The sequence below is a fragment of the Arvicanthis niloticus genome, chromosome 14 (genome assembly GCF_011762505.2).
Source record: "Arvicanthis niloticus isolate mArvNil1 chromosome 14, mArvNil1.pat.X, whole genome shotgun sequence".
Taxonomy (NCBI): domain Eukaryota; kingdom Metazoa; phylum Chordata; class Mammalia; order Rodentia; family Muridae; genus Arvicanthis; species Arvicanthis niloticus.
In genome coordinates this window covers 66232395-66248315 of record NC_047671.1, presented here as the reverse complement: position 1 = coordinate 66248315, position 15921 = coordinate 66232395, and the positions used below count along the sequence as shown (strand labels likewise).

General features: G+C 40.4%; 1 protein-coding gene across 2 annotated transcripts in view; it reads right to left on the bottom strand.

Moving 5' to 3' along the window:
* Positions 1–11202: 11202 nt before the first annotated feature.
* The window catches only part of Dsc2 (desmocollin 2), a 30558-nt gene continuing 25839 nt past the window's right edge, over positions 11203–15921 (bottom strand). The window contains exons 13-17 of one of the 2 annotated variants that reach the window (XM_034518422.2): positions 14616–14852; positions 13908–14032; positions 12415–12642; positions 11838–11883; positions 11723–11751 (exon numbers count right to left, since the gene is read on the bottom strand). In XM_034518422.2, the coding sequence (XP_034374313.1) occupies positions 11848–11883; positions 12415–12642; positions 13908–14032; positions 14616–14852 (626 nt within the window). In that variant the 3' untranslated portion in view covers positions 11723–11751; positions 11838–11847. Of the gene's footprint in view, positions 11752–11837; positions 11884–12414; positions 12643–13907; positions 14033–14615; positions 14853–15921 lie in introns of both variants that reach the window. The other variant, XM_034518421.2, reaches the window with a different exon arrangement.

Here is a 15921-nt window from a genome sequence, read left to right as displayed (position 1 = left end):
TCTCTCAACTAGAATTATATTGATCTGGAAATTTTTATTTCTTTCTTTTTGTCCCCCTGGTGCTAGAGATTGGATCCAGGGCCTTGTCCATGCTAAGATAGCACTCTGTTGCTAAGCTACAGCCCCAGACCTTTCTTACCTACTGGTAATGTTTATGAATTTCTCAATTTAATTCTCTGCAAATTGAAACCATCACATGATTCTCCATCACCAACATTATTCCAATAATAAAAGCCAATATTTCTCAGTATTTCCAATATTTCTGGAAAACTAAAAGCTAAAAACTAAGTGGATCCTCATTTGGTCCTATTTTCTCTTTGCTTTTTATATAAGAAAATGGAAGCCTGTGAACTTGACAATGCTGTAATTTGGATCTGTCTTTCTGACGAAAGTTAGTAGCCCTGATCTTTATATCTGTTGCCCCATTATAGTTACTGTCTCACAATAACAACACTATTCACTTTTTCAAGCATGTGCCATTCACCTCACTGCTTCCTGGTGTTGACTGCCTCAGGGATGCTTAGTGAGTAGACTATTTCTATTTTTTCTTATTTCTTCGTATAAGTATCTTGACCTAAGCAGACTTCCCATTTGGGGTCAGAACTAAGTATTCACTGCTTCAGATCCTTTCAGATTTGGCTTGCTTAATTTCTCTTTCTTTAAAGCTTTGCTTCAAGTTCTTGGTTCCTGGAAGTTTCTAATTTACCCCCTTCTTATGGATTTTACATTGCAAAGTAGTTGCTCTGCCCATGTCCTCATTCATGTTTCCTGGACCCTTGTGCAGGTCTGAAACAACATGATCATCCAATAAGGATTATCTTCCACCTTCCCAACACAGCATAATAGCTTTGTGCTACCAAATAGTTGCCACTTCCTGAAGAGTCATCTCTTCCACAAGATGTTACTTATCTCTGAAGACCTGGCACCCTCTTTGTCTTTGGAACACATTCAACCCAATGTGTGTAGATCCTACTGCTTATTGGCAGACATGGGGTAATCACTTCCATTTGTTGAGCGCTTGCTATGACTCTTCTTCATGTTCCTTCCAATCTATGCCACCAGTCCACATCCATGTAATGTGTGGGAACCATGAAAAATGACCTTGTCTTCTAAGATACTTAGTTTACTGAAACTGGAGCTCTTTGCTGACCACTATGCTTTGATTTCTGTATTACTAGCAATTTCCTTAAGGTACCTCATATAAATCAGACTCTTGGATTTTTCCATTCATTTATTCTATTCATTTATGTATTTACTTTGATAATTCTCCGTTTTAACCATGTAATTGTTGGAAATACAATGTATGTATCTTACATTTTGTAAGTTTCTTGTTTCATAAACCTCAAATAAAATATAAAGCCAGTAGCTACTTCACAGCCACTGATATTTAAGCGTTCAAGCATCTCCACCACCTAGGTGGAGGATGGAGAGATGACTTGGCAGTCAAAAGTTCTGTAAGAGACCTCCAGAATCCGAATTATGGTGTCTATGCAACACTTAAGGTACCCTGTGTACAACTGTGACTCCAGCTCTGAAATCGGTGAAGACAGGAGAACCAACAACACTTACTGGCTGTGAGCCTAGTTGAGCACCAGATTCAGAAAGATTAGTTCAGCTCCACAGGAGTGGGTAGAGAATAACAGTCATATAAACACCTGCATGCACACACCTATACCCAGATTTATGCATTGTAGGCTTAGATTTTTCAAGACCTACTTTAATTATGGTAGAGAGAAAAAAATTAATAGAAAAAAGGGGTTGTGGACATGTTCTTTAGGGTGATTTCAATCTTTATTGTCAGCAGTCCAGTCCACTAGCAAAACACCAAATACAAATCAATAGCAGAAGAAGCTTGATTCAGAAGGAACCACAAGGCTCTGCTAATCAGCAAGTCTGTGAAAGCAGCAAGAAACAACTGGAATACCACCAGAAGATTTTGGGGGTGTTCTGCTCTACAAAGTCATGACAAGCAAAGATCAATGGACAAAAAGGAAGATGAATCAATACCATAGCATCATCAGCAAAGACCACTGTCAGTGGAGTCCAATGAAGACTAGCAAAGGGTTGCAAGGCAAACCAATGCAAGAGTATCATCCTGTCTATTGGATTCTCTTTATACTCTTTCTAAACATCACATACTTCCCAGAGTTTGCTCCAGCAAAACATCACATGCCCTTTCACCAGGCAACTTCCAAGAAAAAAAAATCACATGTCTGTTCTCAGCAAAACATCTTCTCACATGTCTGCTTCAGCAAAAAACCTCATATAAGACAGTTTCCAGAAAAACATCATGTGACAAAATTGAGTCTCCAGTGAAACCAGAAATTCCCACTTCAGTGCATATACATGCAACACATAGAAACAAATAAATAACACTTTAGAAAGCATGTAATGCCTTGGATGCTTCTGTGCATCTACTTCTTTTCTGGATCTTGGATCCTCATGTGAAGGTTTTCATTGTCGTGTGTATATGAGCACTACAGTGCAGTGCACAGTGTTCTTCCTGTCTCACTGAAGGTAGTGAGGGGCCTATGATGCCAACCCTGCCCTCCAGTTTCATGACATTTTTTGAGTTGAGGTCTTTTTTTTTCTTCTTTTATTATCAAATCATAATTTTTACTTTTTAACACAGGGGTTATAAACAGGAAAATGCAGGATGTGGGGAAGGGGATGACACAGGAGCATAGATGTTCAGGGGGAGTACAGATATCTTTCAGAACAGGGTATCAGCTGGATGAAGGTTCAGGGTCAGGTCACTATGACTCTGCCTATGATTCACTTGTCCTTATCTAATTTGGTACTATCCGCCAAGGCTGCCTATTTACAAGATCTATAACTACTCAAATAAACAGGTGAAAGCCCTTAAAGAGGAAACACAAAAATCCCTTAAAGAATTACAAGAGAACACAACCAAACAGGTGAAGGAATTGAACAAAACCATCCAGGACACAAAAATAGAAGTAGAGACAATCAAGAAATCACAAAGGGAGAATACCAGGGATATAGAAAACCTGGGAAAGAAATCAGGAGTCATAGACACAAGCATCACCAACAGAATACAAGAGATAGAAGAGAGAATCTCAGGTGCAGAAGATACCATAAAAAATATTAACACAACTGTCAAAGAAAACACAAAATGCAAAAAGTTCTTAACACAAAACATCCAGAAATTCAGGACACAATGAGAAAACCAAACCTAAGGATAATAGGTATAGAAGAAAGTGAGGATTCCCATCTTAAAGGGCCAATAAATATCTTCAACAAAATATAGAAGAAAACTTTCCTAATCTAAAGAATGAGATGCCCATAACCATACAAGAAGCCTACAGAACGCCAAATAGACTAGACCAGAAAAGAAATACCTCCCGTCACATAATAATCAAAACACAAAATATACAAAACAAAGAAAGAATTTTAAAAGCAATAAGTGAAAAAGGCCAAGCAACATATAAAGGCAGACCTATCAGAATTACACCAGACTTCTCACCAGAGACTATAAAAGCTAGAAGATCCTGGACAGATGTCATAAAGACCCTAAGAGAACATAAATGCCAGCCCAGGATACTATACCCAGCAAAACTTGGAGAAACCAAGATATTCCATGACAAAACCAAATTTACACAATATCTTCCCACAAACCCAGCACTTCAAAGGATAATTGATGGAAAACACCAACACAAGGACGGAAATTACATCCTAGAAAAAGCAAAAAAGTAATCTTCCAACAACCCTAAAAGAAGATAACCACACAAACAATGCCTCCACTGTTAACAAAAATAACAGGAAGCAACAATCTCCTCTCCTTAATATCTCTTAACGTCAACGGACTCAATTCCCCAATAAAAAGACATAGGCTAACGGGCTGGATACGCAAACAGGACCCAGCATTTTGCTGCATACAGGAGGTCTAACTTAAAACAGTTTGTAAATAAAGTGACTCTGACAAACTTACAGAAAATCCTTTCTTGAGTTCTTCAACATGAGGAGTTCCTAGTTGAATTTTTTTCAGAAGTTGAATTCCTTCAATTAAAACAAAAATCACTATTCTTTGGCTCATATCCACTTATAAGTCAGTCCTCCTTTTCTGAAGAAAAATGGAGGAAGAGTGGATGAGGGAAGGACTAGGAGGAGGAAAGGGAGGAAACACTGCAGTTGGGATGTAAAGTAATTAAATAATTAATTAGTTAAAATAAAATATTAAAAAATAAAATAAACAGGATAATCTCCAGAAAAAAAAAAAAAAAGCACTACCAGGTTGGAATGTGGTACAATAAAGAAATAGTCTCAGATGTAATTTTCGTGTTGGTAAATGGGTTTCACAGTAAAGGAGACAAAGACTTAAGTAATCACAATTCAGACTTGGTGAGGTACCTAGTTTACGCTGTGGACTCCTTCACTAATCCTTTCACCCATCAACACTATCTGCTATGTAAGTACTAGAGAACAGTGAAGAAGATGGTAAAGAACCCTGTAGGTCACAAAATTCCTGAGTGATGTTGATAGGAGTGGAGATGACCAAAAGCCACATGCTCAGAGTCATGGCTTAGAACTCCTGCTCTTGGTCGCCTACAGCACACAGCACAGAAGCATATGGGAATCCAGAACCCTAGTGATTCTCTTTCCTGTGTTGAATGACAAATACAAGTGTTCAGTGTTCTAGTTACTTAATGTCCCTATGTAAGGAAAGAATTCAGGGCAGAATAGTGCATGCAATATGTCTGTGTAAGGAAATCTATGCCAAGAGAAATCAGTGAGCAAACCAAACCTATATGGTGTAATTTTAATGTGTTTGCTATTTGTAATATAGACGATACAATTTGATCTCATTAAAATGTGCTCACAGCAGCACTCTACGGACATGCAAATATGCACACCAGTCTGTTCTTCATGAATTCCTCATGAGAAGAAACACATGCACACATGTATGTGCAAAACTCTGAGTAAAAGCTATAGATATCACTGTGCTCTAGATGTGTGGATGTCTTGCCTTTTGGGGGGAGATGATATTTGAACTACGTATCATCAAACAGAGTCCTATTTTATACGAAGGAAAAATGAACAGTGAACCAGTTGCAGTAGGCTGGCCATGAGCAAGAAGGGTTTGTAGCAGCGCTGTCTGCACATAATGATCTAGAGCTGCTCAACACCCCCTCCCCCCACCTGGAATAACTGCCCAGGAATATTTGCAACCATCGACACAGCAGGGAGCATATAGAGTACACAGATCAGTGGCAAAATGTGATTGTATGTCTCAGGTGCATGGAAAGTCAGTTTCTCCATGAGACAAATGCCATGATCTTCCTGCTCTTCGGTGGCAGCTGGAAGAGGGCTAGAGAGGCTGAAAGGCACACACTGACATGCTGAGGGCTTCAGTGAACAGGTATTGGTCAGATGAGTGTATTTTGGGAGAGGGTGTGGAGCGACAGCTCAGCTGCTAAGAGTGAGCATTGCTCTTGAGGAGGACCACAATTCAGATTTCAGGACCTTTATACTGAAGGTATAAAGTTGCTTATAAGTACAACTCCTGGGATTCTGAAGCCCTTGCCCTGCCCTGCCCTGCCCTGCCCTGCCCTGCCCTGCCCTGCCCTGCCCTGCCCTGCCTTCAAAGACTCCTATACTCACACATACTTTGAACACACACAAAGACACACACACTATGCGCACATGTGTGTGTGTGTGTATGCATGTATGTATGTATAGGGATTGGTGATAGGAAACCTTCCTGACAACACTATCCATTTGTTTGTACAGTTTGGAGTTGGTTCATACACGTTGCGTGTTTACCATAGTCTAGGCATCAAATGCTCTTTACAAGCTTTAGTGAATATGTCATCCACACTCTGCATGTCCTGACCTGCAGGAGAGGATGTGGGAGGGTTGAGGAGCTGACTCATCCTGTCCCTTCTCATGGGCTGCAGTCCTTGTGTGCACATTTTAGAAGGCCATGGGTGACTGCACAAGGAAGGCATCAAATGGCTGCTAGATAATGGTTTCATGAATGAGGCTGCTTGAAAAATTCTCAGGAAGTCAGACAATGAGAGCAACAAATGTGCTGGGTAGGAGACCAAGGCATCAAAGGTTCTTGATTTCAAGCCTAAATAACTGGAAGGACACCATAAAAATAAGGGGTTTGGGAGGACCCCATCTGATAGGGTAGTGGATTGTTAATCTTTTAAATGATGAAGTGAATTAGAGTCATCAGGGATTTCTCAGAACTGAGCCCAACTTATAAGGCCCATAGACCCAAGTCTTCTCTTAGTGTTTTGTTGCTTAAGTGGTTTTGAAGAACACAGAAAGAAAAGCATTTTATTCCAGGATGCTACAAGAGTGGCTGGTCAGAATGAAATCAGGTGCCAAGATATCAGTTTGTAGATCAGCGGCGTGTACTTGCCTTACATGAAGTCTTAAGTTCAAGACCCCACAATACAAAATTAAAAAAAAAAAAGATTTTTAAAAAATCTGGAGCCAAGAAAAAGGGGTAGAAACAGAGACTTATGAGGAAGGGTGTGGTCAAAGTCAGATTTTACATGAGAGGGTCAGGACCCAAGATTAAACACTTATGTCAAATCTTGGAGTAAGTGGAGAAATCAAGAAAGTGAAAAGGAACTGCTGCTGGAGTTGGAGAGTGAGAGAGGAAAAGGGATAACAAGACACAAATGATCTGATCAAGGAACCGAGAAAAGGGGGGCTCTAACTAGGGAGGAGTGCGGACAAATACCGAAGAGAGGGAGGACCTCAATTTAACAGTAAAGGTATCTGAAAAAGTCATAAGAAATCATACCATTAACTACTTAAAAAACTATGATACATAAAAGTCTGAGTATAAATATACATATATAGTTTAAATAAAAATTTCTCTTCTGCACTAACAATGCCCCCTCCAAGAGCCAAAGACCATGTAACAAAAACCCCACCACCAGGAACGAGAAGACCTCTTTTGAGTTGCTGGTCAGGGCTGTCCAAGAGACTCCCAAATCATCACAAGGCATTACTATTGTCCTTGGTTGTATCCCAGAAAAGGAGACTAAATCCATATAGCTGAACACATGGTGTACTTCGGAAATAGGGCCTGGAGGTCACAGACCTGACTCCCTGAGAACTAACTTTCATTGTATCAGAAGGTATCAAGCAATCTTACAAAGAAGGGAAGCAACCAACAGTCCTACCTAGCCGTGATGCCTATAAATCACATCAGTGACCAGGAGGGTCCCTTAACCCTAAGGATTCAGTAGTGGCACACATACCTTAGTGGTAACCAACTGCTATCTAATTAGACTTAAAACCACTAAACCAGAAAGAAAAGATGTCCGGTACCGGGAACCTGGCTGACGATGAAAGCTGGCACAGTTATGGATCTTGGAGGAGAAACTATAAGCATCACTTTAAACCAGCATGACCCCAGCAACAAGCTAAACATTTGTGTTCTATGGACAGATAAGTATAATCCTCACTTCCTATCAACAAAACTTCTCATTGCAACAAAAACAACAACAACAACCAGAACCAATCAAAAATCAGAGTTGTGAAGCCTAGTCCCAAGAGAATCCCTCTACAAAACAACTCCTGTACCAAAGGCTCGGGGGACACTACAAGAGAGGATAGAAAGATTATAAGCCCAGAGGATCAGAAAGTTTACTGTGAGACTACTGTGAGGATGCTACAAGACTGGCTGACCAGAATGAAATCAGATGCCAGGGTATCAGCTTGTAGATCAGTTTTACACCCATAAAGTCTTGACTTCCTGAACATGAGCTGAACAATGACAATATACATACTAAGTGGGCAGTGGAAGGGTCCTGGGGGCCTCAAACCTACACAAAGAACTACAGGCAAGTAAGGAATGCTGAGAGTGGGAGAAAGTCCTCCCCGTGGAAGAGCACACCAATTGGTCAGCCCTTCAAAAATATATACAAATAACCTTATACATTATATAGATGAGTAAGTTATATTAGGAGTACATATGTATATACAAGTATTTATTTATATATGTATGTATGTGTTTATATAAAGAGATAAAGAGAGTATGTTCTGTGGGTGTGTGAAGAGGTATGGGGGAAGGGGATGTCTCAGTGGGCCCATGCAGAGGCATCTCTTCCCCCCGAGGGACCAGTCACATACCGGTATAGTATAGTAGCATAGAATAGAGTTTATTCAGGGCATGGAGAGGGAAGTAAAGAGGATAGTAGAAGCAGAGACAGGGAGAGAGAGAGAGAGGGAGGGAGGAAGAGAGAGAGAGAGAGAGAGAGAGAGAGAGAGAGAGGAGGAGGAGGAGGAGGAGGAGGAGGAGGAGGAGGAGGAGGAGGAGGAGAGAAGAGAAGAGAAGAGAAGAGAAGAGAAGAGAAGAGAAGAGAAGAGAAGAGAAGAGAAGAGAAGAGAAGAGAAGAGAAGAGAAAAGAAGAGATCCATCTAGATCCATCCACCATCCGCCATGACATTAAAGCCTGTAAAAACCCATGGACTTTTTTATGTCATTGGGACTGCACCGTGAGGAACCATGGAGCCACAGCAGCCGTGCCTAACTTCTAACCTGGAGGAACCCTCAGTGTTCCCAGCAGCCTTACCTACAGCTGGAGGAATTTTCAGCATTCCAGCCAACTACCTACAATCCGTTGCACTGAGAAAATGCCTACTTTCTGCCTCCTGAAACAACGATGGCTGACTAGGAGCTTCCCATCCTTACACTCATGTTGAAGCTTATCGCTCTGATTTCTGGACTATGGATGAGTACAACAGAACCTTGGCAACTGTAAGAATGAGATGTGGAAACTTTTGTGAACCACAAAGTCCCAAAGTCCATGCAGGTAAAATGCTGATCAGGCTTCTGGGATAGAAGGGCAGGGCAGGGGCAGACAGCAGCAGAATGGAGACTGCAAATTCTACAAAACATCTTTGTGAATTAACTCATCATTAACAGCAGGCCTATGGACCAATCTTCTCTCCTCTGATACAAGGTAGGGAACTAGGCCTAGAGGATTTAAATGGCACCTCAAGGCCTGCACATAGGAAGGGTTGTATAGCCATGGGATGTGCATCAGGGAATCTACTCTGGAGTCTGTGGGTTATGGATTGCCGTGTTAACTAGAAGGAACTACAACCTTGCAGCAATCCACTGCTAATGCCTGGCAGGACACAGGTAAGAGAACCACTGAGGAAGGGATTTCTAGGTACAGATGTAATTCAGAGGGCTTCAGAATAGTCATCAATATAAAAAGGATGTTCTACTCCCCATCAGCTCTAACCTGGTCGCTCCACAGCAAAACAAAACTCGGCAATCCTGTGCAGATGTTTCTGCAACCTCTGAGAAATGTGGGAGCATCTGCACATATTAGATTCATGGGATTCTTCAGGTGATCATTAGGAAGGGACACAGCCTCAAGTGGCAAACGGCAACTCAAAATAGTCTTCATTGTACCCTTTTCTTGTTTATTATTGGCATTAAACGGGCTGTATATGTGGTATATTTAAAATCATTTATTATTATTAGGGGTAACTTTAGGTAGAACATTTTGTATGACTTTCAGTCTTAACCCTGCCTCCCAGAAACTCATCTACGGAAGCCAAATAAACTGCTTTGTTCCCAAGTTACTTTTGATCATGGTGCTTCATCATAGCAAGATTAACCCTAAGACACAGCTGTACACATTTGTTTTTATTCACGAGTCTTTTAAACATACAGAGTAAGAATCCTAAAAGTATCTTCTATCTTAAGATGATAAAAATAAATAGAGAATATGCAAAATCGCCAATGCCCACAACACAGGAATAATCCCCAGTGTACTGATAATAACGCTGCAGGCGTGTCTGTGAATCCCGATAATCTACAACCTCAGGAACAGAAGCTGGGAAAAGGAAGCTGGTTCTCTCCATTAAAACCACTCTCGAACACATCAGACCTAAGTAATCAGCCCACACCAGTTGCTTAAAGTGGCTCAGTTCACAGTATCATCACCACCAGCACACGATCATTTTGTACATAATTTATTAAAAATAACTCTGAGAAATATTTTTGACTGAACAATAATGACCCCACTGCATACATAGTTAGTGTTCAAATTTTTTCTCAACATTTGTTCTAGAAACAATTGTTATAAGCCAACTTGGTGAATTCAAGACAGACACACAGTGAAGAATCACACACATAGAATTGCACCTAGAATATCTTTCCTAGAATATCCATCCGCCTAGTGTAAGTGCTGAGCTCATTGACTGAAGGGAGTGTGACCTGTGATCTAGAACTTGGCTGGCTGTGAAGTTTACTCATGTGTAAATTCTTAAACAAATTTAAATTGTTTGGCCCATTTCAATATTTCATAAAATAACTACAATTACAAACTGTTTCTAAAACTAATTTTACAACAATGTAATTTTGACTACTTAAATCATCTAAAAGTTAGTGAAGTCATTATTCTAGATATTGTTTGAGTTTATTTCGCTGAGAAGCTTAGTTTAAACTCTATCACTACTTCCCACTTCCAGTGTCCTTGAATTAAGGATGGAAATTGTAACTATGCTATTCCACATTACACTGTCACAACCTACTCCTAACTATACTATTGTTTCTGTTACACAGAACATTGCTTCTAAAAGATCATGAAAGAGTCCTATAGTTTCATTGGAAAATTATAAGTTCTTCACTAAGGACAGAAATGAAGCAATTACCAAAAAATCCAAAACAATAATGCTGCTATTACCTGAGCTTAAGAAAACCAACAATGCATATGCATACACACCAACTGTTTTATGAGAAGAGACAAGTTTTAGGAATATCCTGGGTTCTTCAACCCAAGTAGACCTTTCAAAGTCAAAGAGGAGAGAAAACAAACAAAAAGAAAAATTAAAAATGAAGAGAGGATGGGACTTGGTATTCACAGACAAAAACCTTTAGGAGGAAAAATAGAATGCATTATAAAGAAGCTTTGAAATCTAAATTTAATGGGCAAAATCAATACAAAAGAGATTGAGATTCAGTGCAGATTACATAGAATAGAAGCTAAAAGCCACTGGATTAGAACTTCAAACACACTCAATGGCTGCGTGGCAATCTACCTTTGTATGATGAAGCCAGGCCATGTTACAAGAACATAACAAAAGTAAGGCACAGTATATACAGTTTAGAATGTTTAGGAAAACAATTGTTTCCAAGCACCATATGAACAATCAGTTAATCTATTAACTGGAGATAATGGTGTCTACAGTCTCCTACTGGGTTATAGTCAATAGCTCATTAATAGACTCAAATCCATTCAACTTTATTGCACTATAAGTTGGCTGCTGTCATTATACCCAATGTAAACAGTAAATTTCCTTAAGTTTCCATCTAAGATGACACCTGGTTAAAAAGAAGTCATCGAAACCTGTGCACAATGGTTTTCAAGTACTAATATACAAAGTTTCTCTGTAAATGTGCATTTGCATGGCGATTCTGCAGACCGAGATGGGGGAGGGAGCTCCAAATATAACATCTTCTGATTTTGAAAAGTTCTGGTTTACAGTTAAAAGCAGGCAGAGCAAGGCGGTGAATCCATTAGTTTTCATTACCCTATTAGAGGTGGTTCACCTCTTTGCACATACTTCTGCTAATGTCCTAAATTTGGGCTCGAGGTGGTCCAAAAACTCAAGCCCGTCTTCTTCCTGTAGGTCACTACAGCAACCCACGGAGCCAGCAGCCGAGCCTCTTCCTTCATAGTTGTACGTGAGGACGTAGTCTTGAGCAAGCTTCTGGTTGTCGTCGTCATGGCAAAACTGCACCTTCTGGTGGGGAGAAAGCACAACATATTTTATTTTTATTATTTTAAGCACCAAAACGTACTAACAGAAAAAGAATTGCTTTGATTTACCTTTCATTGTTTAATTTTTAATCAGAGTGTGTCCTCTAATGGTTTCCTATGTGTAGAAAATGCACATGATTGGTCTGTATCATAAAATCACACTGTAAAGTCAGTAATAGCATGCTTCTAAAAGTCCTGTGTGTCAGTGAGCACCCGAGTGTTCACTTTATGAGGCCATTGCTTCTGTCTTTCAAATAATAGCAAAAGGAAAAACACACCCAGATAAGCCGAACCCAAATTAATGTGAGCTCCATTCTTTTCAAACAGGCAAAGTGATCGAACTTGTTGATATTGCCTTGGGCTAGATATTGGGTTGCTAAGACCAATATTTTTTTGATACAAAATCATAGCACAAAATCATTTCCTTAAAAAGTGATAAAAAAAAAAAAAAAAATAAAAAAATGTAGGAGACTAAACGACCACAGAAATCAGAACACAATTAAACCCAAATTAATTGAAAATAGTAACTTTTCAATAAATTGATTCATCATTAACTAAAAGAGGAGTCTGTACAAACTCTAAGCTGGAACCGTTTGTAAAATTTAAATGACATCAACATAGTTTGGGCAACCACTCAGATACTTACCTCACCAAGTCGGGGCTGAGTGAAATTGTGCCACTCAGAGTAAGTGTATCTGCAGTTGTCCACTTCCACATGTCCTCCCCTGTAGGAATCTACGGTATGGTGATGATAGCCAGCCCCCCTGCGGGAGTCCAGCGTCTGCTGTCCTCCTGTTACCATCTCAATGGTCTCTTGCCCTCCACCTTTGACTCCAGTTCCCACAGTTTGAGTTGTGAAGCCATTTGTGGAATACTGAAAAGATAATGACATGCATCAATCAAATATGCAGCAGAAGAAAAGACAGTGAGAAAGCGCAGCCCACGCACACACTGCCTGGATTTGATGTAAGCATTACAAGGTAATTCTTCTGAAGACATGGATTGGATCTGCTCTTTCCATCTGTCTTTTCAATACTGAGTGCCTAGCATGTGCCTCATACTAGTAGTGTCTAACACAAGAAACAAATTGCCGGTGCCAATCAAACAGCTTCATGTAGATTCCACCTTTAAACACTCCTCAGCACACTGCACATGCTCTGTCCAGCTCTCAAGCAAATCGAAAGCAGCATTGCTGTGCCCCAGGTATTCACTTTCTCAGTTAAACTCATTCTCTTTCATCAGGCAAGAAAAGAAACAGAAATAATACCAAGCTTTCTCAGTCAACATTGAACACCGTCTCTTCCAACTCAAATACACAGAAAAAAAATTACTGTAAATCTATATTCCTTGTTGCCTGCATAAATCGAACAGTAAACCAGGAAGAAAAATACCAGAAACACCAGCACACTGACCACCCCTCTTCTCTGCTGTGTGTTTAGACCCTGACATATAATTAAGGAATTTTCCCCGTTGGTCTTTTTCTCTGGCATGGTTAGGTCATTTGGTTTGGTTTTGTCGTTTGCTTGTGTTTCTCGATCTTTCCTGCTATAGCCATCAGCCATGCCTTTTGTAAGACGTCTAATTGTTCTTCCCTCACAGACTGGGTTAAAAAATGTCAGAGCCCCTGAGCAGCTGCCTCTCACTGGTGTAGCACGTTAGACTGTCCGCCTCAGGCTCGGTCCTAACCCACATTACAGTCAGGAAGAGTCCAGTAAACTTTTTCCCACCATGATCAAAGTCTGTAGAGATTTATTGCTGGAGCCAGGTTTTTAAAAAAAAGAAAACAATTACGCTGGTGATCTGTGAGTGATTAAAGTGAAACACTTGAAAACATAAACAGCTTAGACAGATGCTTTAAAAATAGAGCCCTGACACTGAAGCCGTGAGACATTTGAAACAGAAAAAGAAAGTGTGCACTGGAGGATTATTTTAATATCAAGTAGCACAGCATGTGCAAACTGAGATACCCACATCCCATGGGAACTAGATGCATTTTATCTGTTCCCTGGGATGGGCGGCATTTGCTGCTAAGTTATCAGACACCAAAAGAAGTTTGTTGAGGGAAAAAAAAACAGGCTAGAGGAAATACTATAGACTGAATTGTCATTTGTATTTGGCTTAAAAACACAGGTGACTTACGACTTTGTCATCTCCGGGAGCCTCGGTGTTTGATACAATTAGGTTCTGCTGCGCTAAGTCGTCGGGAAGAATTTTCTGTTGTTTCGATGCCTGGGAAGCACTACAGACTAATGTGAACAGGATACCTGGAGACAGAAAGAAAGGGGCTCTGTGAGTGTCTCATCAAGTAATGTAAAACTGAGTTGATGGTGTCTGATTTGGATAAATTGTGCACTAAAGGGTACATACTAAACACCTTCCAAGAACATATGTTTGCACATGTTAAAGTGTATCCAGCAGAAGAGTGTGCCCTGAGCAGGCATGCTACAAACACATACCACATGGTATATTTCTACAGTGAAATGTGTATCCTGCTGACAAGACAGGAGCGTCACACATAAGTATGCATTAAATACATGAGCTGGTGAGATGGTTCAGTAGCTAAAGGTGCTTACCACCAAAATGGATGACCTATGTTCCCCCCACAGTCCGACATAATGGAAAGAAAGAAGAGACTCCTAAAAATTGTTCTCTGACCTTCACACAGGGGACACCACCATCAAAATAAAATAGGTATACATATAAAGTTTTAAGCGCATATGTTACATATATTGTTACATAGAAACGTATCTGTATTCAAACCACCACCTGCAAGTATTAACATTCATTCTAAGAGTATGTCTTTAAATTATTTTAAAGTCTTTGAGTTAGACTCAAGAAAGAACTTACAAAATAGCAAGGCTATGCCCAACAGTATAGCAAGGATAGCCCATGGTCCAAGTCTCACTTCAGCAGAGCCAGTCCTTTCTCCAGAGCGGTGTGTGCAGTCACTTTCAGTAATGCAGTCACATACAATGACATTCAGTGACGAGACTGAGGACAGACCGAGCCTGTCTGTAACTCGGATGGGAACTACGTAGGATCCAAATGAAGGGTCGGTCTGATAGGAAAGACGGGCTGCTGTATCTGAAAAAAATAAATAAAAGCAGGTGTCAGAAAAGCTTTTTTGAGCAAACCTGGCCGGTTATCAGACAGATACCCACTTCCCTACACATGGACACTCATGGCATTATCCTCATAAACGCTAGGATCCTTCCTGAAGCTGCAGCTGAACTGAAAGCCTCTGAGCCACACCCAGACTGGTTTTAAAGTCACCTAGGGGACACACTTCTAGGCATGTGTGTCAGGGCATTCCCAGAGAGATTTAAACGGGGAGGGAAGACACACACTAAAAACAGTGTTCCGTGGTCTGGAGCTGAAGAGCAGCACTAATGGCTCCTGACTCCTGACTGGGGATGGAATGTGACCAGCTCCCTCAGGCTCCAGCAGCAATGACTTCCGCACCATGACGAATTGCACCCTCAAGCCATGAGCCAGAATAAGCCTGTCCTTCCTCAAGTTTCCTTTGCCTGTTAATTTGTCACCACAGTGAGGGAGCTAACTAATGCCCTGCCTCTTTATTAAAGACCTTTGGTTCATAAAGTATTTTATCTATTCATAAACAAATCATTCCTACAATAACTGATAGACTGATAGTCTTTATCCCATCTTTAATCAATTCACTTAAACCCATCACACGGATTTCCCTTCATGTGTGACTCATCACAAGGAGTCAACCATGTGGAATTTGGGTATCTCTCATTTGTTTTCATAAAATGTGCCAAATGGACACAAATACCTGTGGTTTATCAGCAAGAACTGGTTCTGACAGCTTGGAACACATTTACTTAACAGGCAGGACATAAGCACACCAAAGGAACTTGATCTTATGGTCCTATGGGACACTTGGACCAAATAAATTTTCTTGTTGCTGTTTTGATGTAATTTATTTTTTAGATGAAAAATAAGAAATATACAGATCAAATGCTGGTAGGATCGAGGACTGAGAGCAAGAGATGGAATATGATGCTCACTGTAGATTGCCACAAAGCCATAGAATAAGCACTTTGTTACTTAATTCCCCAGTGTGAAACTGTGCCCAAAGCGCTCACTTTCTGTGTAGTATTTGACATCCCCAATGTGAAACTGGCTTGCT